At 34.9% G+C, this 23,864-nt stretch overlaps 2 protein-coding genes across 4 annotated transcripts; one reads left to right on the top strand and one right to left on the bottom strand.

Annotated features, from left to right (window-relative positions):
• The first annotated feature begins 155 nt into the window (after positions 1 to 155).
• On the top strand, positions 156 to 4,750 carry LOC105178658 (phosphatidylinositolglycan-like protein). 3 transcript variants are annotated; one of them, XM_088875906.1, is made up of 8 exons: positions 156 to 310; positions 933 to 1,118; positions 1,426 to 1,638; positions 2,059 to 2,143; positions 3,176 to 3,230; positions 3,721 to 3,859; positions 3,989 to 4,138; positions 4,232 to 4,750. In XM_088875906.1, exons 3-7 carry the CDS (start codon positions 1,456 to 1,458, stop codon positions 4,094 to 4,096), a joined length of 570 nt encoding a protein of 189 aa, XP_088732032.1. In that variant the 5' UTR covers positions 156 to 310; positions 933 to 1,118; positions 1,426 to 1,455; the 3' UTR covers positions 4,097 to 4,138; positions 4,232 to 4,750. The 3 variants fall into 3 exon arrangements, with proteins under 3 accessions (XP_088732032.1, XP_088732033.1, XP_011100473.1); XM_088875907.1 differs by having other exon boundaries at positions 4,228 to 4,750; XM_011102171.3 differs by having other exon boundaries at positions 3,989 to 4,750.
• A 13,020-nt stretch (positions 4,751 to 17,770) lies between these two features.
• On the bottom strand, positions 17,771 to 21,784 carry LOC148784802 (uncharacterized). The gene is made up of 6 exons (XM_088876521.1): positions 21,656 to 21,784; positions 19,365 to 19,487; positions 18,869 to 18,994; positions 18,454 to 18,573; positions 18,204 to 18,360; positions 17,771 to 18,051 (listed from the first exon to the last, which is right to left on the bottom strand). Exons 1-6 carry the CDS (start codon positions 21,782 to 21,784, stop codon positions 17,933 to 17,935), a joined length of 774 nt encoding a protein of 257 aa, XP_088732647.1. The 3' UTR covers positions 17,771 to 17,932.
• Positions 21,785 to 23,864: the final 2,080 nt, after the last annotated feature.

Genomic DNA, 23,864 nt, shown 5'->3' with positions numbered 1-23,864 from the left:
GTAGATTGTGAACATATATTAAGTTCAACTATATCTATGTAAAAATTTCATGATTTAAAATAATAATACTAATTATAATAATAATAATAATAATATAATAATAATAATAATAACAATAAAAATAATAATAATAATAATAATCTGTTTCTCTCTCTTGTTGTCGCTTCTTCTTCCTTTTTCTTTCTCTCTTTCTCTTTCTATCTCCATTCTTTCTCCTCTCTCATTTCTTCCTCAAACCCCATCTCTTAGAACCCTAGCCCCAAACTCACGGCAACAAGGACGGCAAGTCGGCAACGAGGACGGCTTCCAGGTAATCCTTCTTTCTCTTTTGCATTTTACTTATTCTTCTTTTTCGTGGGTTTGGGTGTGTTTTTAGCATCTTGTTTAATTCTTTAATTCTTGTTTAATCGGATTCAGGGGCACATTCACGGACACTATGATTTGTTTAATTCTTGTTGTTGGATTCCTTTCCAGCCTTAGTTCCTTACACTTTTGTCTGCTTTGAGAATTGTTTGTAAAAGAGTTGTAATGTTGTAAGGAAGACCATTATCAATTAGTAAAATTTCTGAATTTCCTCTCATCTCTTTCTTCTCACCTTCCCACCTCCATTCTGCTGCAATTTTATTCAAGTTTTTACCTACAGTTTTCTGGGTTCATAACAGATTCCTTCTTCTCCATTGTTTCCCTCACTGTACCACATATAAATCTGAAAAATTTGTTTAGAGTTGAGATTGAGTTGTTTGAATGTTGAGTTGTAGTGTTATGGACACTTGGAGCTCATCGGTTCGAGCTCGAGCTTGAAAATACAGTATCGAGCTCGAGCTCGAGCTCAAAATCACAAAAATGGTCGAGCTCGAGCTAGCTGCACGCCTCTCACTTCCACTTTTCTATATCAAGTAAAAAGCACGGTTCATCAATTTACCATATAACAGGTTCCGTCCTCATTATTAGCAATCGGGTTATTTATGAAGACTTGGAGAAAGTATTGAGAAGAAAATGTGGAGGTGCAATGAGTGCTTCTGAAATTCCAGGAAAAGTAGACGAAAACATTCATTAGGCAATGCGAAAAATGAGATCTGAAGATGGCTCCCTTGAATGACACTGTGATAAAAACTGAGGTACTGTTCAATAAATCCTGGGCTGTTTAAACTGTAAATTCTTTTTGCGGATTTGAGCTAAATGGAAGTATGTGAATTTGTGGTTGTGGTAAACTTTCTTCTGGACTACTGATTTTTGTTAATGAGTTTCTAAAAAGACTTGATTCTGCCTTGTTGAAATAATATATTGTGATTATTAGGTTATTCAGTCATACCATTCTTGGAGCTCTAATTAGTTCTGTGAAGATAAAACATGCCTACATTAATCTATTGTTATGAAGATTTATAAATTGAACTAAGTTGTTTCCTTGTACCATTGTTACTACAGTTTTGACTGATTGTACACTTAAAGTTTGAGATGGACGCATCAATTATTGCGAAAGGACGATACACATATATGCATGATGTGAAAAAGGGCCCACCAGAAGTGATCGATGTTCACCATATCTTGGTTGCAAGAAATGGTGCAGGGGTTTTCAAGTTCTGTGCATGTGCTTTTCTTTTCGCCGTCATATGCTTTCTAATTCTCCTACACTTGCAGGTATATTTTTCTCCAATTATACAAATAGTAGGATAGTTATTTGGGTATATGGAATTTTTATTTGCTGTTGCATACTCTTACTAAAATCTGATCTTTCATAAGGGAGGATCTGACATTTTATATTTTTGGATTCAATAAGTAATTGTCAATTTTCACTGTTTTTGCAAAGCTAGCCATTTCCAGTGTAATTCTAGTGGACTGCTATGTTTTGTATTACCTATTAAGTATATCAGCTTTGTTTTCCTAGAATTTTGGTTTTCTTTCAACAATTTTTAGAAGCCATGCCAATGATTGTTGTAGTTAATATACACAATTGAAGTGCACAATCATGAAAATTGCAATACAGGAAATGGAAGGAAGAAATGTCAAAGTTTATCTCAGTTTGCAAATGTGATTAGTGACTGCAAACTATTGACACAGGGAAAGCCAGTTGCAAAGGTTATTTGGAGCTTTTCCTTGGCTGTTTTCCTTTTAAGGCAAATGCTGAGAAAACAAGTGGAGAAAGGTTAGGAGCTGTGGAAATACGAACTTTGTGCCTAGAATTATGTGAACCACATGCTTAATCATATGAATACGTTTCTTTATTCTTTTCAAGTCTGATTTAAATGTGGTGTGCCTTTCTTGTTCTCATGGTTTGTGTATAACTTAAATGTCAATGTCTTATATGGAACACCATTGTTGCACTTGCCTGTCGTTCTAGCCAATTTTAATACGCCCCAAATGAACCCTATAATATATTTGGGAAAATTAGTTTTTGTGGGTTTAAAACGCAAACCTAATTCCCCTCTTAAACACCCAAAAAACCACCAAAACCTTGCATCATCCTTTCATTACCTAAACTGAAATTATCTAGCAATCATTACATATATATTATACACACACATATGCAAAACACCTACTACTGAAACATGATTTAACATCTATTGTAACTTGTCTCCTCTAAGAACAATATCAACCATATCTTCATCTATTTTGGGACCTTTTTACCAATTCTAGAAATAATATAAAAGTATTCCTAAATACACTTTTCACGACTTCTCAACTTCAGACCCACTTTTACAAACCATCCAAAAACTAACCTAAACAACTTCAAACATCCTTCGATTTTTCATTTGTTTTACTTTGATAACGATGGCTGGTAACTTACAGGATTCTGTTTGTTAGTTTTCTTTTAAGATCATCTTCACCAATGGACATTGTGGATAATTTTTGTTGTTACATCATTGGTTGCTTGAAAGTATCTGCATTAACCAAGCTTGCTCTGTGCCTAAAGACTATTTATAGATTGTGCAAAGAGTGGTTTCTCTTGTGTCTGTGACTATTCATAGGTGTGTAGGTGCGCAATTCCATTTTTATATAGTGATGTTATGATCTCTACACTGGACATAAAAAAGTTGGGGTATAAATGCTATAATGAATATGCAGTGATGTCCTGCATAAAAATTGCGTTTTGGGGGAAGGAGTTGCAACAAGATGTGGGGACCAAACTATCTTTCATCCTTTTGACTGTATATTTCCTTTTCTTTCCATACAACAGGATCTGTTATAATTTTGCCAGCTTTTGGGGTTCAACTTGAGACTATTTACAGAAGGTATTCCTTTCAAAACATGAGTTACTTTTCCATTGTGTGTGACAAGCATTATTGTTTCTTCATCATTTGAGGGTTTTTTACATTTTACTAGGGAGCTGAAAATGGTGAATCTTCCCTTGTTTTGTCCAAAAACAGAGGAATATTATACGAATTCAGTGTTTTGTCCATTTCATATTTATTCCTTTTTCTTTCTGTCAGAAATTTGTATATTGCCCTAAATTTCTGGAGTGATCATTCAAAATGTATGTAGCTAATTGTTTTTGTCCCCTTAGGAATATATGGTAGCATTGGACAAAAAGCCATAGAAAGACTAGCATGATCCTTTGTACAAGGATGAACACAACATAAAAGGGGAAATGGTCTAAATCCTTTTTTACCAAAAAGTGCACTTATCTAATTAGACACAATGGTTTTGTTGTATCTGCCTTGATAAGCTAAACATCATGAAGGAGTTTTTCTCTGTAATTCTAATTATTTGGTAGCAAATCAGTGGGAGAACAGTTCGCCGCTTTGTTCCAATTGGCAAGATCTTGAAACCTGTTCTGAATGAATGTGTGACTCCAGTTACCTGCTACTGGAGTTTGTCTTTGATTCTACGTGGAGAGGAAGAACTTTTGCTGGTGTTCAAGGTAAAGGCTCTTCCATTTGTCAATAAAGGTATCTAGTTTTCTACTTATTAGTAGGATGAACATTGATACATAAGTTAAATGCTCTCATTTTTAACCCTGGTGCTGCTATTATTTTCTTTCAATTTCTAGGAATTATATCCTCCAGTCTCAATGTTAGTTCCCATTTGGAAGGCTTTGTCTGCTGCCATTGACAACAAAGAACGCCCTGACTTGCAATCAGATTGTGACACTAGATGATTCACTCCAAAGTGTTGGAATAGATTGTGTTATTTTGTCAAGGTAATTAGTATCTCGACTGACTTAACCCCTTTATTTCTGATAAATAGTTCGAGGTCATCCAGATTGGATATGTTCAATTTTTTTGATAATCAGAATGAACATCATGATGACTTGGCCTGCTTGGAGGAGGATCGATTTTGAATGCAGGGACTTCCACTGTGGAATGAAGACTTTCTCGTTGCACGGAAAAGGATTTAGAATGCAGGGACTTATGTGGTGGAATGAAGGCTTTCTCAATATGAGAAAAGCTTTGTTATGCTCTTATACATATCCGATGCCTCCAAGCACTATTCAAGCGATTGGTAGCACGAAATTTTCGAATCAATGAATCCACTTCTATTGTATATATGATTGAATGATGCTCTGAAGACTTTCTTGTTACATTTTCTAAAGACAAACAAATCTTCCAGAAAGGCATAGTTGGTGGGAGAGTTTTGATCTAGTGATAAGAAGTAGAAGTCTCGGAGCTCTGTTCTTTGGTTCGAGTTCGAGTTCGAGTTTGATCTCCTTTTGATATGTTGATATTTATTTTATTTTATGTAGTAGTAGATTTAAAGCCGAAGTGTGGAAATAATATAAGGAATATGCTAGCGAAGCTACGTTTTGGTGCTATGTGGAAGGACATCCCATGGGTCGCACTTCTTTATCTTAGATATCCAATCAGGCTTGATTTGGTAGACATATTTGAAAAGAAAAGTGTCAGTCAGACACCGGCTCTGACGAAAAGTAAAAAACATATATATAATAGTAAATGTTATATTTTTAGTAATATTGCATACAAAGTATTGACAAAAATAACATTGTATTTTTATTAATATTGTGTACCAAAAATCGACAACAATCATATTGTGTGCATTTAGTTAAACTAACTATACCAAGCAACTTTTTTAAAAAATAATTATTATTAGAATGTATTTTATTAAAAATATAATTTAATTTAATAATAAATTTTAATATTTTTCTTAATATTTTGTATAAAAAATTAACAAAAGTAATATTGCGTGTTGGTTAATATTGTGTATAAAAATTGACAATAATGATATTGTTGGACTTTATTCAAAGTAATTACATCAATTAATTTTTATTAAAAAATAACTATTATTAGAATGTATTTTTATCCAAAAAATAATTTCAATTTTAATTTTAAATTGACAAAATTATGTTGCGTCTTTATTAATATCATGTATAAAAAATTGGCAATAATTATATTGTGCAACTTAATCAAAGATGAAGGCTACCTTTTTAAATAACAAACTGCGGCCTAAACTGCCTAGTCAGACCACGTGGCCCAATTACAGAACGAATGAATGATGGGGATGACGACTGTACAACTCAAACAACTAATAAGACGAAGACGCTAAACTAGAAATGACGCTTTCTCCAATCTTCGTCTTCTATCCTGCATCACCAGCACTTGTAGCTGCTGCATCAGTCTGAGAGTCATCCATGGAAGCAGTGTTGCCACAATCTGCAGCAATGAGAGATGATCCGACAAAGAATAAAGAAGAGCACTTCTCCAATTCTATGAGAATCTGAATATGAAGGGGAAAAAAATTATTGTTGAATGACTCTCTTAATAAAGTTAGCAGTTATTTGAAAGGAATAGTCCTAATCTGATCTAGGTAAAATAAGTCTGAAATGGACTAAATTTTGGATTGTCTTATAAGCCCACAAAATTTGGTAAAAAAATAACCTAATACCCTAGCAATATTCGAGAAAAATATTAGGTCCAAAAGATAACCGTAGAAGATATAAAACTAACTAAAGTCGGCTGCAAAATAGGAAAATCTAAAGAAATGCTTGGATGGTGGTCGAAATGATGAAATGTCACGATGATCAATAACCCCTCATGATAATGTGGTGAGGGGTTGGATTAGCCTCTTGAAGATGATCGAAACAATAAGTAGATCTCCTCTTAACTCCACCAAATTGCAAGTTATGGACGTTTGGAATTTCACCGTCAAACCACACTACAAAAGCACTATATTTTCGTTCTACGCTTTTCTAAACACTTTCAAAATGCATCCACACTTTGTTCTACATAAGATACGTTCTGTGATAGTGATGTGTACCAGATCTTTGGCCACACCATAAGATCAAAGAATTTTCAAGAAAAAGCCTAAGATCAAGGGGGACTAACCTTGAAAAACAAAGGTTACCACTCTGATGTTTAAGTCAGTAACAATCTGCTGAAAAAGAGTAAAGGGAACTTGAATCAAAGTAGAATCATGGTATCGAATGATGATATAGTGTATATATTCGTTTGGAATGCAAAAAAGAGGGCTTAAAACAACCTAAAATTAAAGAGAGAGTTGAGACAATAAGTAGAATATGAGAGTGATGATTGATGTTACCAAATGACTGCACAAGACCTCTATTTATAAGCATGTACAAAGCAGGATATGTGAGTTTGTTATGAAGAGTCCTATACCATTTGAAATTTCTTTGAATCAACGAACAAACAAAAAAAATTGTGTACTATTTGGACATGATTTGACTAAGACACACTAAGTAGTAAGTCTTGCAAGGTTTGCCTAAAAATTAGGGAATATGTTATTCGTGAATTGCTAGCTCATTTGTCATTGATCTACTACGAGCCACCTAAAAATATTTTAGGATAACATGTAATAATGTGTTTGCAAGCTATATGAGGTGTCTATCCAATTGTATCATGATGTGGTCCGGCTAAAATAAACTTGTTTCTTGGGCCTACCAATTCAGTAAAGTAGGAAGTAAGCCTGTGGGTCTTACCTCCCTACTGGTGGTCCAACAGGGCTCATATCCAATTGGGCTGGTCTCTTTTGCTTGTGTGCTTATTGCATGAAAGATTTAGGAGTATCATCACTCCTCCCCAAACCCCTCTAAGGGTGCCAGTTTGCAAAGCCGGATAGTTGGTGTAGGAAAATAACCTACAAAGAAAATTTCTTCCCTACTCATGTTGCCAATAGGGCTAATCCTGCAGGGTTAGCCAAAAGAAGCAAGCTAGATTCCATATTTATCTTAAGAGGTGAGTAGTAGGAAGAGGTCCACTAAGGAGGAGCTAAAGAGAAGGAGTATGGAAGATAGGATAGTTGCCTCCAATGCAGAGTCGTTTACGGTCTTTCATTCTTGTCTAAGGGAGGAAGACATAAGCGAGGTTAGGTCTAAGTTTGGGATACCTGGTGAGCTTGTGATTCAGTTAGCCGCTTTATTGAACGCCCCCATTTGTCTCCTAAGAGTTGTGCCAGTTTCTATGTGGCCCAACTAGAAGGTAGGTTACGATTTCCTATTCCTCCCTTCTTCGCAGAGGTGTCTACCTTGTTCAAGGTCTCTCTGTGTTAGTTGGTGCCCAAATCCTTTAGTATAATAGATGGTTTTTATATCTTGGTTATGAACCTGGGGAGACCCTACTGACTGCCCAATTCCACTCCTTAAATGCTGAAGAAGGCAAGTCCGGCTTGTTTTATTTTACCTCCAAGGGGGATGCTCAGTTCCTTCCATCTGATACCACCATCAAAGAGTGGAAGCTTCTGTATTTTTTCATATCATCTCCTACTCCTTGGCGTTTCCCCACCACATGGGTTTCTATTGCCTAGACCTTCCTAGGTATTCAGTTCATAACCGCCTTGCTCCAAACTTCTACTAGATCGCTTAAATGCTTTTCAATATGATCTTTGCGAGCTAATTCATCCAGCACTTCTTTTCTGTGATGGGCTTGAGTTGTAAAGAGGTCGTCCTGGACACTGCTACGTGTATAATCTTTTGTGCTTTGCTTGTTAGCATTTGTTCCAACAAAGTGTATGTGAAATGCTGGTATACAGGCGTTTTCTACAGTCAACATGTTCAACTAGCTGCTGTAGGACAAGGCTCTGAGCAAGGAAAATCCCCTAAGGCGGGCTCCTCGGCAAAATGCTTGCTAGTGAAAAGTTCGCCTTCTATTCAAGCTCTCTTGGCCTGTACTGCGGATCCTCTCCCTACGCTCTCCAAATGAGCTAAGGGGTCAGCAAGTCCTTTGGCTCCTCCAGCTCCTAAGCCCATCAAACAAGCTGGGGCACCCTAACATGCTGAGTGAACGCTAAGAAAGAAAAGCTAGGTACAGGTGAGGCTCGATCCTTGCTGTAGGAAGAAGATGAAAGAAGCCGAGCTGCTGACTTCTTGAAGGGAACTCTTTCATCTCTAGATAAGGCTTATTGGAAACTATGCCTCATCCCCAGGCCATGAATTTACTAGCTTCACACATTAGTAAGGTAAACAAAATAGGATTATTGTCATACTTAATTATACATTTTACTTGTCCTATAGGGTGTCTTGCTGGCTGGATCAAGGTAGGCTAGCAACGGAGGAGGCCTAGAAGAAACTGGAAGAGCAGAAGAAGGAGGCATAAGAATGAGGGTAGCCTTGCCCACCTAAGGTCTGAGATCAATAGCCATCACCAACGCCTTGAGATAGCTGTGCAAAAAGTTCAAGATTATCCTTCCATGGTGGAGGGGTAGAATGTGCTGGAAGGATGTGGTCCTGGAATATGGCGGAGTTCAAGAATTCCTTGAAGTTCTAGCGCTTTTTATCAAAAAAGGCCTTGAAGTACTATTATCATAGCTATCAAACCTGTGCCCCCCCAATTTGCTAATGCGTGCTGTCTGCTTCTTACTACTACCTCTTCCTTCTTAGATATCCTTGCCGGGCTAGCAGATGCTCTTGAGTCGGACGAGGAGGTGCCTTGTGATCTGCCAGTGCTTCATGGTACTCAGGTGGAAGAGGCTCTAGATGACCCAGGGTGGCTGCTCCTGCTAGTGGTAATGAAGGTGTTTCCCCTCCAGCTGATAAGTGAATGTTCTTTTTGCTTTTAAAAAATATTCTATCTTCAATACTACCTCTTGTGAGGTTTGAAATACCCTCCTATAGGCTTTGGATAATTGTTTCATAGCATGAGGTGCCTTTTTTATTCCATTTCCCCCTCCTTTTCTACTTGACTACTGTGATGTTTTTTTTGTACTTATGCCATTTTCAATTTCATTTGTTGTTTGAATTTTTATGCTATGCATTGTTGTTCTTCCAGGTTAGTAAAAGTACTTGGCGGGGTAATAACCAGCTTATGCACTAAGAAAGTATGTCCACTGTATGTGTTAGAGTAGTGTTCCAGTAGGATGAGGGAAGGTTTTTCCATCTCCAATTAGCATAAGTTATTCAAATAATAAGGATAAAATGCATAAAACCCATCTATGTTTTAAAAATTCGGCTAAAAACCCCCTTTTATTTTAAAAATAGGTTAAAAGCCTCCCTGTTTGTTGTAAAACTCAGCAATAAATACTTCTTCCGTTAGTAATTAACGGAAGGTGCATTACACGCGCTCTTTGTGTGTGTGAGGATATATTTTAACTGTTTTTGACCTTTTTCTTTGGTGTCTTTTACTAAAATGCCACTTATTATTTTTATTTTATTTATATAATTTAAATTGAAATATTATATTATATTTAATCTAAAAATTATTTTAATCAATTAAAATGTATATTTAATTACAATAATTATTATAATTATTCTTAATTAACTAAAATATTTAATTATATAATTATTTAAACTATTCTTAACTAAAAAGATATTTTAATTAATGTAATTAAAATTAATTAAAAAATTAAAAAAATTGAGCAACTTTCGCCCTTTTTTGTCGGAAACTTGTTTCTAAGTTTCAGGCGTCGTCCGGACGAGTTTTCGATGGACAATAGTACCATTCAAATCTTCTCTTCAAGATGAACATTTTCATATCTTCAATTTGAGTTTTCGTTAAATCAAAGAGAGTGGGCTCAAGTCACAATCGCCGAACATGTTTGTCGTTGATTCGTCGCAGTCCGGTAGAATCTCGATCTCAGACTACCGCCATCAGACTCGTCTCTTCAAGACGATTCTAACAAGACCAGCCTCACGCATTTTGGTAAAGCATTTGTGGAAATACGATGATTTTAAAAGTCCACGCTACCGACAGAGATGGTGGTGGGGTGGAGGGAGGGGCAGCGGGGGGTAAGGGGGTGGGGTAGTTAGTCTTTTTTATATATATAATAATAATATATTTTTGTAATTTTAAACTATTTATATATAATATAAGTTAAATAATTTATTGAATCTTGACATTTCATTTTTCTAAAATCTAATAGTTGAGACTAATTGATTAGATCTACGATCAATATTTGATCAAAGAAGATCCAATGGTTATTAAAATAAAAAATAATATATATTGAGTAAGGGTATAAAAAAATTAACACCGTTAGTTGGATTTAACAAAGAGGGGGACGATTGAGCTAAGTTTTACAAAACACAGGGGGGGATTTTAGCCTATTTTTAAAACAGAAAGGAGTTTTAGCCGACTTTTTAATACACAGGGGAGTTTTTATACATTTTGTCCAAATAATAACAAAGAATGCTTTACCAAACAAGTTTAGCAAAAAACTAGGCAAGTAGGTAAGATAAATTTTAATCCAAGAAAATAGGCTTCTGTTATGACAAGTCTATAGATTTAGGCAACCTCCTGCTTTGCCCAGCTGATGTATGCAGTTTATTCTAGCTACCCCTGCCATTAGAAAGGAAGATGTGATTTTATTGGTTGGAGAGAACATATCTCATAATAAATGAGTAAGGATGGAACTCAAAAAGCAAGTTAACCTAAGCAAGCTTTAAAAAGTAGTTAGAAATCATTAGCAAGGAAGATGTGATTTCATTAGTAGGAGATAACATATTTCATAATAAATGAGCAACGATAGAACTAAAAAACCAAGTTATCCTAAGAAAGCTTTAGAAGGTAATTAGAGATTGGAATGCTTCAGCTGGTAGTTGCTTTGTAAGATGTATGCGCCAAGTGGTAACAACTTATGCAAGTGGCCAGCACCAACTAGAGGCGACTTATTGGAGACGTGCGCCAGATAGGGGCAACTTACTAGAGTATGTGCCAGCTAGAGGTGACTTATGTAAGTGCATTTACCGACCAGGGGTGTCTTATGCGAGAGTTCGCGCTAGTTGGTGGCGGTTTATTGGAATTAGCAGGAGCTGAAAACCTGAGCCTACGAATAGCACAAGATGGAAAACAAGAGTTACCTTTGTTCCTCTAAGATAATGCTTGATTATAAGGATTGCAAACTGTAAATAAGGATTTCAGGAATAAAACTTCCTGAGGTTATAAGTGTTCTATGGTAGAGAAAGCCTTCTGCCAACAGTATCCTCCATCTCGTATGCCCCAAATTTAATGATCCGGGTTAGTTTGTAAGGTCACTCCTAGTTGGGAGCCAGCTTTCAGATTGGTTTGAGACCACCAACTTGTCTGAGTTCAAGGTCTGCCACCTAGAATTCTCTTCTTTCTACTCGCTAGTTTTAGGCGTTGGCCACCCTTTTCTTGTACCTTTCTAGGCGGTGTCGAGCATCCTTTTGAACTTCTTCCACTAGGTCCAAGTTAGTATGCATCAAGTTATCATTGTTTTTCTGCTCGTAGTGCTGGATTCTGAAGGTTTCCAGCTTGCTTCAACCAGGATAACAACCTCTGATCCGTACATCAGGTTGAAAGGTGTCTCTCCCATGGTAAATCTAGGGGTGATTCTGTAAGACCATAACACGCTGGGTAATACAAATACCCATTGCCCTCCTGTTTCCTCTAGCTTGATTTCAATACCTTGCACCAAGATGCAGTTGGTAACTTCTACTTACCTATTGGCTTGGGGTAGGCAACTGATATGAAACGTTGTTGGATGCCTTGGTAAGCAAAACCAATCTTAGATTTTCTAGCCTTGAAACTGAAAGCCATTTCAGGAATAATAACACAAGGTAAGCCATACCTGCAAACTATATTCTTTCAACGGAATTTGAGCACTTCATTTTCTATAATCTTGGTACGGGGCTCAACTTCCACCCACGTCTTGAAGTAATCTATTGCCACCAGGAGGAATTTACGCTATCGTTGTGCAGGTGAAGAAGGTCCCACTACTTTCAATCCCCATTGGAAAAATAGAGAAGGTGCTAACAAGACTTTGAACATTTGAATTGGAATCTAAATGAGTAAGCCATGCCTTTGGCATTACTCACACTTTTCTCACCCACTCTATTGCATACCTCTTGAGGGCAAGCTCGAAGTATCCAGCTCATAAAGTTTTGCCTGCAAGGGCCACACCACCTGTGTGGGATCCACATGCTCCTTCATGTATTACCTGCAATATGGTTCTGCCCTCTTCTGCAGACAAGCATCGGAGGTAGGGCTGGGAAAAACTGCGCTTGTAGAGGATTTCGTCAAGCAGAACAAATCTTACCTTGCTCCTCATGTGGGCTACCTCCTTTTCATCAGCAGGAAGAAATCCTTCCCTCAAGTAGTCTAGGAGGGGTTTCCTCCAATCTGTACTAATCTGTGACGACTATGTCAATATCGGAAATGCTTTAAATGAGAGTTATTAGAGTAATAGTGAATGTGCTGCAGTCAGCTAGAGAGTTGGGCTAGGTAATCGACATTGGTGTTTTCTGTGCGTGGAATTTGATAGAGCTGGAAGCTCTTCAGCTGACTCGTGAACTCGTTTATCTCCTGGAAGTATTCCTTCATTCGATCCTCCTTGACATCATATGACCCCTACCTAGTTGGTTACTAGTTGGAAGTCAGAGTAGGCAATCGAGTTCCTAGCTCCTTCATCAAATGCCATCCTAATACTTACTACGAGAGCTTCGTACTCGGCCTTATTGTTTGAGGCCTTGAAGTCGAACCTTAAGGTGTATTCTAGTTCGTCTCCCTCCGGGTTCGTGAGGACAACTTCGACTTAACTACTAACAAGGGTGGAGGATTAATCGACATGTAGAAACAATTTTCCTTAATTATCCTCAATAGGCGTGGCTTAATTTTTTAATTTAGTAGCACTTGGGCCTTGATGGCCGTTCTCGATTGGTAGCAAATGCCATACCCACTGAACTCAATGGTCCATGTAATCATCTTACCTGAAGTTTCAACTTTACCCAATGTTGCTCGTAGGGGAGCATTAGTGCGCACAATAATGGAATATGATAAGAAATAAGGACGTAGCTCACGTGTTGTTATTACTAAAGCAAAGGCTATTTTTCTACCTCAGGGTACCATTGTTCGGCCCCATGTAATACCTTGCTTACGTAGTAAATGGGTTTTTAGTGCCCCTCCTCTTCTTTCATGAGCACGGAGCTTACTACGTGTTGTCCCATAGCTAGATATAGGTACAACGGCTCACCTGGTGCCTGTTTGGGGAGCAAGGTAGCTAAGCCAAATAAGTTTTTAAGTCCTGGAAGGCTTGTTGGCATGCCTCATCCCAAGTGAAGCTTTGGGTCTTTTTGATAGCTTTGAAGAATGGCGAACTGCATTCTGCTGAGTGGAGTATAGACCTGCTAAGGGTTGCTATGCAGTCAACTAGTTTCTGGATTTTGTTGAGGTTGGCAAAGAGTTTTATCTCTTGGATAGCTCAGATCTTATCTGGATTAACTTCGATCCCATTTTTTGTGACCATATATCCCAGGAACCTGCTACTCCAGACTCCAGATGCACGTTTAGCTAGATTCAATTTCATGTGGTTTTTCCTGAGTATAATGAATGCCTCAGTTAGGTCATTGATGTGCTAATCCATCTACCAACTCTTCACCAGCATGTCATCGGCATACATTTCCATATTACGTCTTAGTTGATCTCGAAACAAGTTGTCCACCAAAGGTTGGTAGGCCCTTGCATGTTTTAACCCAAAGGGATAACAATTAACAATAGGTCCCCTCCTAACGTGATGAAACTAACTCGCTTCTAGTCATTGGGGTTAAGCATAATTTGATGGTAACCCTATAAGGCATCCATTAGACTCAAAAATTCGTAACCAGAGGTGGAAACCACAGCTGGTCTATACGAGGTAAAGGATAAAATCTTTAGGATAAACTTTATTAACATCTCGAAAATCAACATCATTTGTTACCTAGCTTGGGTACAAGTACCACATTGGACAACCATTCTGGAAATTAGATTTCCCAATTATGACCAGCTGTAAGGAGTTTACTTATCTCTTCCTAAATAGCCTTGTCCTTTTCACAACTGAAATGTCTCTTTTTCTGCTTCACAGGAGGGGAGGTTGGATCTATATTGAAGCTATGCATTGCTATGCTGGGGTCAATGGTCACGAGGTCATGAGTTGACCATGCAAAAATGTCCGCATTTTCCTGCAAAAAAGTGATTAATTGTCCTACTAACTTGGGACTTCGCTGGGAGCTAATCATGGTGGTTGTATCCGGTTCTCTGGGTATCAACTGGATGCTTAACAATTCTTTAGCTAGTTGTACACGAGCTGGAGCTGCATTTCCTTACTCATCAGTAACCTCTTGTCTTCCCCGCTAGGAGGATCTACTTCCATGTCATTCCATCTACCTCCCTTTATTGATTCTACTTAGCATTTTCGAGCTACATACTAGTAACCCATAACTTCTCCTACCCCTGTTCCAGCAAGAAACTTTAGCTTCATGTGGTATGTGGAGACAACAGCTTGGAAGACGTCCAAGGAAGGTCGACATAGGATAACATTATAGGCTAACAGCATGTCCATGATAAGGAAACAGATCATCTTGGTCTTTCTAGTGGGTTCTGCTCCCAAGGGGAGAGGAAGTGGGATCTGGCCTAAGGGGTATACTATCTCATTGCAAAGCCATATAGCAAGGTATCCACTAGCTCTAGTGGGATATTTGCCAGCCCATCTGCTAGTAAACTTTGTACGAAAGGATATTTGTAGAACTGCAAAGAGTCCACAAAAAATTGTTGAGCAGTGTAATTAGCTAAAATAGAAGAAATAACAGATGCATCATTATGAGGTAGATATACTCCCTATGCGTCAATAGGACTAAAGTGGATCATGGGATACCCTGTTGGCGCTTTGTAATCAATTTCCATGATGGCTCTAGCAGCCCGAGCATGGGCATGTCTAGCTCGTCTGCAGTCCCTATCAGTAGGTCCTCTTGCTATCATATAGATCACACCCTTGGCAAGGGTGTTTTTCGGGCTTAGCTCCTCAGTTAGAGCTTCTTTCTTTCTGCGTTCTCTCTTGGAAGGTTCTTTGCTTGCTTGTCGCTCCTGCCAGAGCATACTTCCTTCCGCTCATGCTTTTTTGTTTTTTCTTTTTCTAGCTCTTAAGGTAACTAGTTTGGATAAACCTCTCTATTTCCTGCCTTAGCTGGGGACACCTATTGGTGTCATGCCCAGCACAAGTATTAAAATTTCAGGAGCTGAGGGCTTTCTTCTAAGTCTTTAGGACATTGTAAGGCATTAATTGCCATGAACATTCTAGCCAAACTGGTGATGAGTGGAGTGTAGTGTTGTTCTTTAAGTCGACGGGGTTGAATGTTCTTGGGGCTCTCCCCTGCTCCTGCAAGAGGAGGCCATCTCGCTTTTCTTTCGTCTATCGCGGCTGTTCTTTTTTACCAACTAAGTGTCCTCCAAGTTCATGTACTTCCTAGCCCGAGCAGCACGTGTAAGAAGTCAGTGACTGGTTTCTTGGGTAGAGACTCGAAAAGAGGGCCTCCGCGGAGTCTTTGAGTGAAGACACTAACCAACACCTCCTAGTGAGCTGCTAGGATCTCAAGGATGGCCATATGGAAGCGCTGAATGTAGGCCCTCCGAATCTCCTTCTCATCCTCTTGGAGTATTTTTAACACTTAGGGACAAAACAGTCTTTTAGAAATTAAGTTTATTTTAGAAGTGGTTTTACTCCAAGCACTATCCAATTTAGCTTTTTATCTGTTTTTCACATTTTTTATCAACACTACCCACTTTCAATTATGCTATAACTTCCAACTTTTTCTACAAAAATTACTTCTAAAAGCTGAAGCTTTTGCAAACATTCGCCAAAAGAATCTTCAAAATGGTATTAAAAAAAAGAAATCCCATAAAATGTTGGACTAAAATGTGAAACCCCCTATTTTTATTGTACCAAAAAGTAATTTAGCCTTAAAAGTTTTATATCCACCGTGTAATTTAACAATTGCTAGTACTATAATATTTAGTAAATATTAATTGTGTATAGACAACTCTATCAAATATTTTAAAAGTTTTGTGCACGCTATTTGCTTATTTATGAAATATAATTTTGTAATTAAAATTTTGTTTCCATACCCATTGGATAAATTGGCGTTTAACATTTGGGGTAATTTAGTTTCATAATATTTTTTAATTTAATAATATCAATTTTAATTTGCCTAACAATTGAACTTACTTTATGTTGTAAGTTTAAATTAACTGTTTAAAAATATCAAATTATGTCAAAAATTTGAAAAAGTTATGTTAACATTTGAGAAAAAAAAAAAAGAAGATATAAGAAACTGCAACACCCAACAATACAACCACCAATAATATAGTATGATTAATTTCATTTTGTTATTCGAACTATGATCTTTTTATATTTTTATATTTAAAAGTTTTTTGTGTCAATTTACCGTCTCAACCTTATAAAATTTTACACGTTGTCATTAATAACTGTCTTTCAACTAAGTTTTTCATCGAAAAAACATTACATGCAGTGCACATGTGATATTTAAGAGTTATGTGATGTGATATGTTTCATATATGTAGAACATATACAGAACATGTGATGTTTTTCTGATAGAAAAATCAACAAAAAGATAGTCATATATGTCAAAGTGCAAATTTTATAAAGTTGAGATGGTAAGTTGACAAAAAAAAAAAAATCAATGACAAAATATAAAAATAAACCTAATATAAATGACAAAATATAATTTACCCAATATAGTATTAGATACTAGAAAATTTGGGATTGTCCAATCCCTTAGGCTTCGGTTCCTCGCTGTGATGAGGTAACTACTCTTATATATTTTTTAAAAGAAATTGACAATATATATATATATATATATATATATGCTTAACCAAAGTTTAAACACTTTTAGAAAAAAAAATTAATAAATAATTTTTTTCATATTTTTTAAAGAAAATATATTTAAAAAATGGATATGTAATTACTCACTCTTATCTAAAAAAACTGTATAGTTAATAACTTAATTTTATTACTAAATTAAGAAAATCTATTTACATGAATTTCATTTGTGTATTTATTGTAATCATTCATTACTGAGCTTTGAATTTGTAAAATAGTTCAAATTATAAATAAATACACGGAAAAAATTTAAGTTAAATAATGAATGAGTACAACAAATAAAAAAACAATCATGTACAATATTTTTTGTTGGGATATTATATTGTTGTGTATCTATTAATATATATATATTATATATATATTAATGTATTATTCCCCTTTGAATTTAAATTCTTCACTTATCACTAATTCTTTTTAGCTACAAAATATTCTTGTGATAATTTAATGCGTAAAATACTAAAATATGTTGAGAATAATATAATTATTCAGGATAATTTTGTCCAACCAGAGGGATGAGTGTTATATTTATTAGCTTTAAGGATAAATATTACATCAAGAATTGTTCGGGGGCTAAGTATACCTAAACGTAAAATAAATAAATAAAAAGTAGCGCAAACAATAATCAATAAAAACATATCAATCAACATTAACTCATTGGAACATAAAAGAAAAATAAGCTCTCATGTCCAAAAAGCAAAATCTTCATAGCCAAATGTTTCGACAAGCAAATCACTGTCAATTTTTACTTCACTAACATGGGTAATAAAACCATCCAAATATTACGATGTTTAAGCAAATTCCAAGCAATCAACCCAAGTACAAAAAGCAAAACCCCAAACATAAGTGATGTGAAATTGTTGAAATTCAAACGGTTCAAAAACATCCTTAAATCTTCTGAGTTGTTTGATAGCTGAATCCCATTCTGCTACATTATGGGCTCAAAATCATAAAGAGCATAAATAAGTTGCTTTCCTTCGTCACCAGCAATCCACACTTCTTCCTCTCTTTTGCTTGATGTTTCGGCCTCTTGTTTTCGCTTATTCCCTATATACATCACAAACTCGGTGAAAATAATGATGAAATTAATTACGTGAAACGATTAGATGTTGTTATCTACGAGCGAAGAAGCCACCAAATCACTAAAGAGAAGACAATAAAAATGTGACCATTATTGTTTGGTGTTTTATTTTGCTTACCAGTACCAACATCGGCGGTCTTGTGATCATCTTTTGCTTTTGGGGATTCGTTTCGGAAGATCTCTTGGGTGGTATGATTATAGTGTCCAACAAGTATCCGGTTGAGCAACTTGTCTCCTCTAACTCTACGAGGACGGGAACCGTGCATGCTCGAACTCTGTGCTAGTAAATATTACAGGTAAATATATATTTTCAAAAGTAAATAATGAAATCCTACAAAATGTTGTTCATGATACTAAGGCATTATTACCGCATCGTTCTTATGCATATCTCCTTTCTTTCTGCGTTCAGGCAGAAGCCCCTCAACAATAAAGGCATGAGCTTTCACGAGAGATCGAAATTGAATGTCCGTCTTCAAATGGACATAGAACTGAAAAGAAGTAAAATTTCACCGTTATAAGTAGATGGGAAAACATTAAGAATGCTAAGAAACTATCAAGGTTTAAATTTTAAATCCCAATGAAAATAAATTATGATAATTCACAAATAATGATTCGTTATTGTAGTAAAACCAATTATGAAAAACAAAAAGAACGTTGAAATTCATGTGCAAACAACGAATAATAGTAAAATATTTTCTAAAATTTAACTAATAACATAATATTTTACTAGTAAAAATTAAAAATCATAGAATGTAGCTAGAAAAATTGAAGTTTGGATTTTACCACGTCCCATTTATTCGGTTTTGAGCGTGCTAAACGACGGACGATCCAACATTCTTTTCTTTCAGTGTAAGAAAGATGGGATACTCTTCTTGTTTCCAAGGTTGCTCCTCCTTGCCATAGAACAATCTAACTCCATAAAAGATTTGGATTTAGTAATAACAAAGTAATTTCTTTTTTGTTCTAGAATAGGTAAATTTCGTTTAAATAAATGTGGTATACACATGTACAAGGTAAATTTCATTTAAATAATAACATATTTTGTTAACAGCTATAACGAATTATGTAGTGCAAAAAGCTAAAATATTGCTCAAATTTTGCACAATATTTGTTTTGTTACATAACTTTCGTGCATAGCACGACTAGAAAAACGACATAGATATTTACTTTAATAAGACAACAAATTCTCTTGCAACCATGTAGTAAAGATTTGAAAATACATAATATTAGCGAAACCGATCAAAATAGATAGTGAAGTTCAAGGATCATAGCTTATTACCTCATTGTTCATACTGAAATTTGTTTCGGATTCTTCGGGTGCACTCGAGGGCAATGGAATAGAGGGTAACGCAGTTTCAACCTCGTCTTGTGTATCTTCTGTCCAAGTAATCATCTCTAACGGCTGACACAGATGGAAAATACAACATTTATTTGATAAATCTAGCAAAATATCTAACTAGTATTTGATTGTGATGATCCATAATATTTTTTTTCTTCTTCTGAGTTGTTTGCAGTAAGTTCATAATACTCGATAAATGTGAATTATGACAGAAATAATAACAATCAAACTATATTAAATAGAAATGGATATATTTCAATTATTCACCGTCAAAATAAATGGTCTATGAGCACATTAGCGTAGAGGCGAATTTATATAGTTTGATTCTAAAACTAAGGGTTCATGTGCAATGACAATTATTTCTTTTCTCTAATAATTTTTTGCTTCTTTATGGGACACAATGCACATTATTTCAATTTTGAACATTGATTAGTTATTTGTGGATCGTGTAAAATGTGTTGTATAGTGACAAAACAATTTCCTTATTACTATGTGGTATCTATATATGTCCCGTTGTTTACTTAAATTCAAAATTTATCGAAAAGACACTGTGAAAAATAAGCATATTATCCTAAATAATGTCCATTTTTTCTTGATACTAAATAATGTCACAATTAAATCTATAATATATTAAATAAGCATTAAATGGTTAGTTTTTAAACAGGGTTGCAATCATGATTGATGTACAATTTTAATTGCATATGTTGTTTAAAAAAAAAAAAAAAAGTTCTCTAGCTCATTACTCTCTATTGCCAACAATTCTTACAAAGTCGACAAAATAAATTAAGGAAGTAAAAAATTACTTACAGACATGTGTGTCGATCCATCAGAGCCTGGTACGTTGAAAGGGTTGGACATGGCAGGCAGTTGAGTGACTCTGAAAAATGGTATGTATCTCTGTTCGAGAAAAATGCCACTTAAGAGTACCAGATCGAGAATATATTCGCAAAGTAAAAGCAATAATAATACAATCTAATATAGTCTACTATTTATTAGCAAAGTCATGATAGGAATAATAAAAGAATTTGTTTTGGTATCACAACTATGACAGATGTTGTTATTAGTCCCATAAAACACATAATCACGTATTTTCTTTTCCAAAAAGTCACGTGCGTTGTGGTTTTGGGACTAAAAAGGCGTTGTTTGGAACTAAAAAAACATTGCAATTTTGGGACTAAAAAGGCTCAAAATCACATTTTTGGGACTAAAAAGACGCGATTTTGAATTTTATGGGACTAACAACGTCAACTGCCATAATTTTGAAATCAACAATTTAGTTAAAATTTTGAATTTTGTCCTAGTGACATTCATGGAACAAATTTTATATGCTTCATGTCTACTATATATTTGTCTTAAACTCTACAAATAGATTTTACATATGTTGCTCTGAATGTTCATAAATGTCATGATTGTGTCACTATTAAAAGTTAAGGGAGGATTTTTATATCCACATGAATGAGTCTTTTTGTTTCTCATTTTTTTTATTTCAACAAAATTTATTTTTATAACATAAATAAAAAAAAATTACATGTAAAGAAAACTTCCTTTAAAATCAAATCTTAAAACTATATAAAATATGAAAATAATTTACCAATCAAAATTGGGACAAAATAGACAAATAAAATAGATTCCGAATAAAATAATTTTAAGGTTGGTCGGATAAAAAGTCTCGATTATTTTCTAAGGGAAAAATTTGAATTATAAAATATTTACCTAGTAGCTTTACGACACGTGGATATACATCTTTAAAAGAATTGAAAAATTGTTATTTGTAATAAATTAAGGATGAGGATACCGTTATCACAGTACGTAACAGTGTATCCAAAATCTACAAACAGAAACCGGTCGCATTAATTAAACAACTAGCGACAAAGATATTTGAGCATTCTATATATGGAACAAAATCTAGAAACTAAAGATGATCGTATCTTCCTTATATAAAAGTCGGCTATCCGTATATCTAAGCAACGGTTCGATCAAATAATTAACTACTAGTTAATTATTAATATCAAATATATTCCTTCTTAAGAAATTCCACAGAACAAAGGACCACATAACAAGGACAAATTCCTCGTTCTCGTCTATCAAATTCATGTAACCCTAGAAACAAATTAATTGGCACAAGTAGATCAAAGACTAAAATTAAAAAAAAAAAAACACACACACACACACACACAACTTATATTAGGACTAATTAACTAGAAATTATTGTTCATTGGCATCTTTCTCACCTGATCCCTTTGGCTAAGAATTGAAACACTTAGCAATGGCTTCCTGTTGATGTTCATGTGACCTTGGCCTAAGTTTTCAGTAGCTTCAACAGGAACTATTTCAAGCTTTTGATTTACTCCACCAGCCATTTTTCTAAGTAATTTGTATAAAAAATTAGGGCAAATGACAATTATGAGTCTGTGTTTTTTCACTATCTTTTTTGTCCCTTTGGAGAGGAGAAGGTGTGAAGAGAAACAAGAGAAGGGATTTGAAAGAGAAGGGCACAAGGGAATGTGTGTTCTAATTGTGTGAGTGTGTATCTATTAAGACAATGCTGTCTTGTATGTGCACAATCTCTTTAATTCAAATTAATGTACATATTTTTAGATTTTGTCCACATTTTTATGACAGGTAGAATTTGACAGCTTGCTTACCATATTCTTGCACCCTTTATTTCTCAAGTACCTAAATATTAATGACAAATATTGCCGTTAATTTTTAAGGTGAATAGCAATTTACCGCCATGAGATATTGAAACTGAGTACATTACTCTCTTATGAAAAAAAAATATAGCAATTTATCCCCCTATACTTTTTAAAATGAAGCAATTTATCTCCTTATACAGGGAGGTAAATTGCTTCATTTTAAAAATCATAAGAGGGTAAATTGTTATATTTTAAAAAGTATAGAGAGGTAAATCGCTATTTATTTTTTCATAAGGAGGTAATTTGCTCATTTACAATATCACAGGAGGGTTGCTTGTATTATTTACTTAATTTTTATGGGAGAACAATAGAAAAATTAGTACTTGTAGTTCCTAAAAAAGGTGTAAAATTTTATCCATAGTCAAATAAATTATTGACATTATCCTAAGTGAGAAAATTAATCTTTTCAAATATTTTCTATTCTTGTCTTTTTTCAATTTGGTATATATAATTATGATAGCCCATATATTGTGTTAATTAATTTCTATAGATGTCAATTTTTTTTAAAAAAAATTATTTTTAAATGTTGAATTACATGTAAGTAAATCAAATGTGGAAATCGAATTCTTTTAGATTAGATTTAAACTTAGGTAGTACTATATTAGATATAGAGAATTAGACCTATTAGGAGGCACTTTTACCTTCTTTGATTTCGAACTTAGGTGCTTCGTTTAAGTTTTGTCGCAGTTACGAATACACTCTCATTATTTAAAAAATTACAAAAACTTCCCTCAAATGAAAAATAATTATGTGGTGCCTCCTAGACGATGGGTGGAATTACTACTTGACCTTATTGATTGTATTTTTTTATTTAAAATAAAAAGAATATTTGAGAAAATATAAAAAAAAAATGAGGATGGGTGAAGTAGATAATCGCTAAAGCATAATGTCCATAAAAATATTATAAATTTTTTTAAAAATATATAAGATTATAATTTGTAATCTAAAACGATATTCTTGCCAATTCACCACAAAAATTGGATGGAACCCTAGCGAAGGTTAACAGAATGTGTTCATTGTAGACGAACGTTAAAATTAAGTGGGTATTTATAATTTTTGAACAATGAGAAGGTATTTATAATTATGTCAACCTCAAAAAAGGTAGCAATTTACCGTATTTATTATCTTTGGTGGAAACAACCAAAGCATTAACAATATGATATATTTCTCTAGATTTTTTATCAATATTTAGTAATATTCAGATCTTTTCATTAACTACGTTGTTATCATAATTGTAGTTGGACGGGAACTGATTTTAAAGCTGGTTGTAATTTTCTATTAGTTTGTTAGAGAATTTAATGAATGAAATCAATGGGGATGAGAAAAGCATATAACTTTACAAAAATGTTAGTGTTACGATAGAAATGAAATCAATGCATCATAGAATATAAATAATTCAAATAAGACCATTTTAAAAAATAAGGTAATTATATTTTGTCATTCGAACTATATTCTGTTATATTTTTTGTGGTTCAAATGACTTTATTTAAATGGCCCACACGGAAGTCCACAAACCGACCCAATTGGCAGCCCACGATCCGACCCTATAAACCGACCCATCTCCACCCACTTATATTCTAATCGTAACCTATCTCTATCTCTCATTCTCACTCCCCTCTTCTTGTTTGTGCCATATGCTCTCTCTTCTGTAAATCTCCTTGATATCTTTTCCTCCCATTTTCACCTGCAAAAATGGTGGCCTTCCTTTGCCAAGATAATGGCGTAATCTGCTACTTTTCTCGGC

The sequence above is a fragment of the Sesamum indicum genome, linkage group LG12 (genome assembly GCF_026168435.1).
Source record: "Sesamum indicum cultivar Baizhima isolate 11 linkage group LG12, ASM2616843v1, whole genome shotgun sequence".
NCBI classification, from domain to species: Eukaryota; Viridiplantae; Streptophyta; class Magnoliopsida; order Lamiales; family Pedaliaceae; genus Sesamum; species Sesamum indicum.
This window is presented reverse-complemented; position numbering and strand designations above follow the sequence as displayed.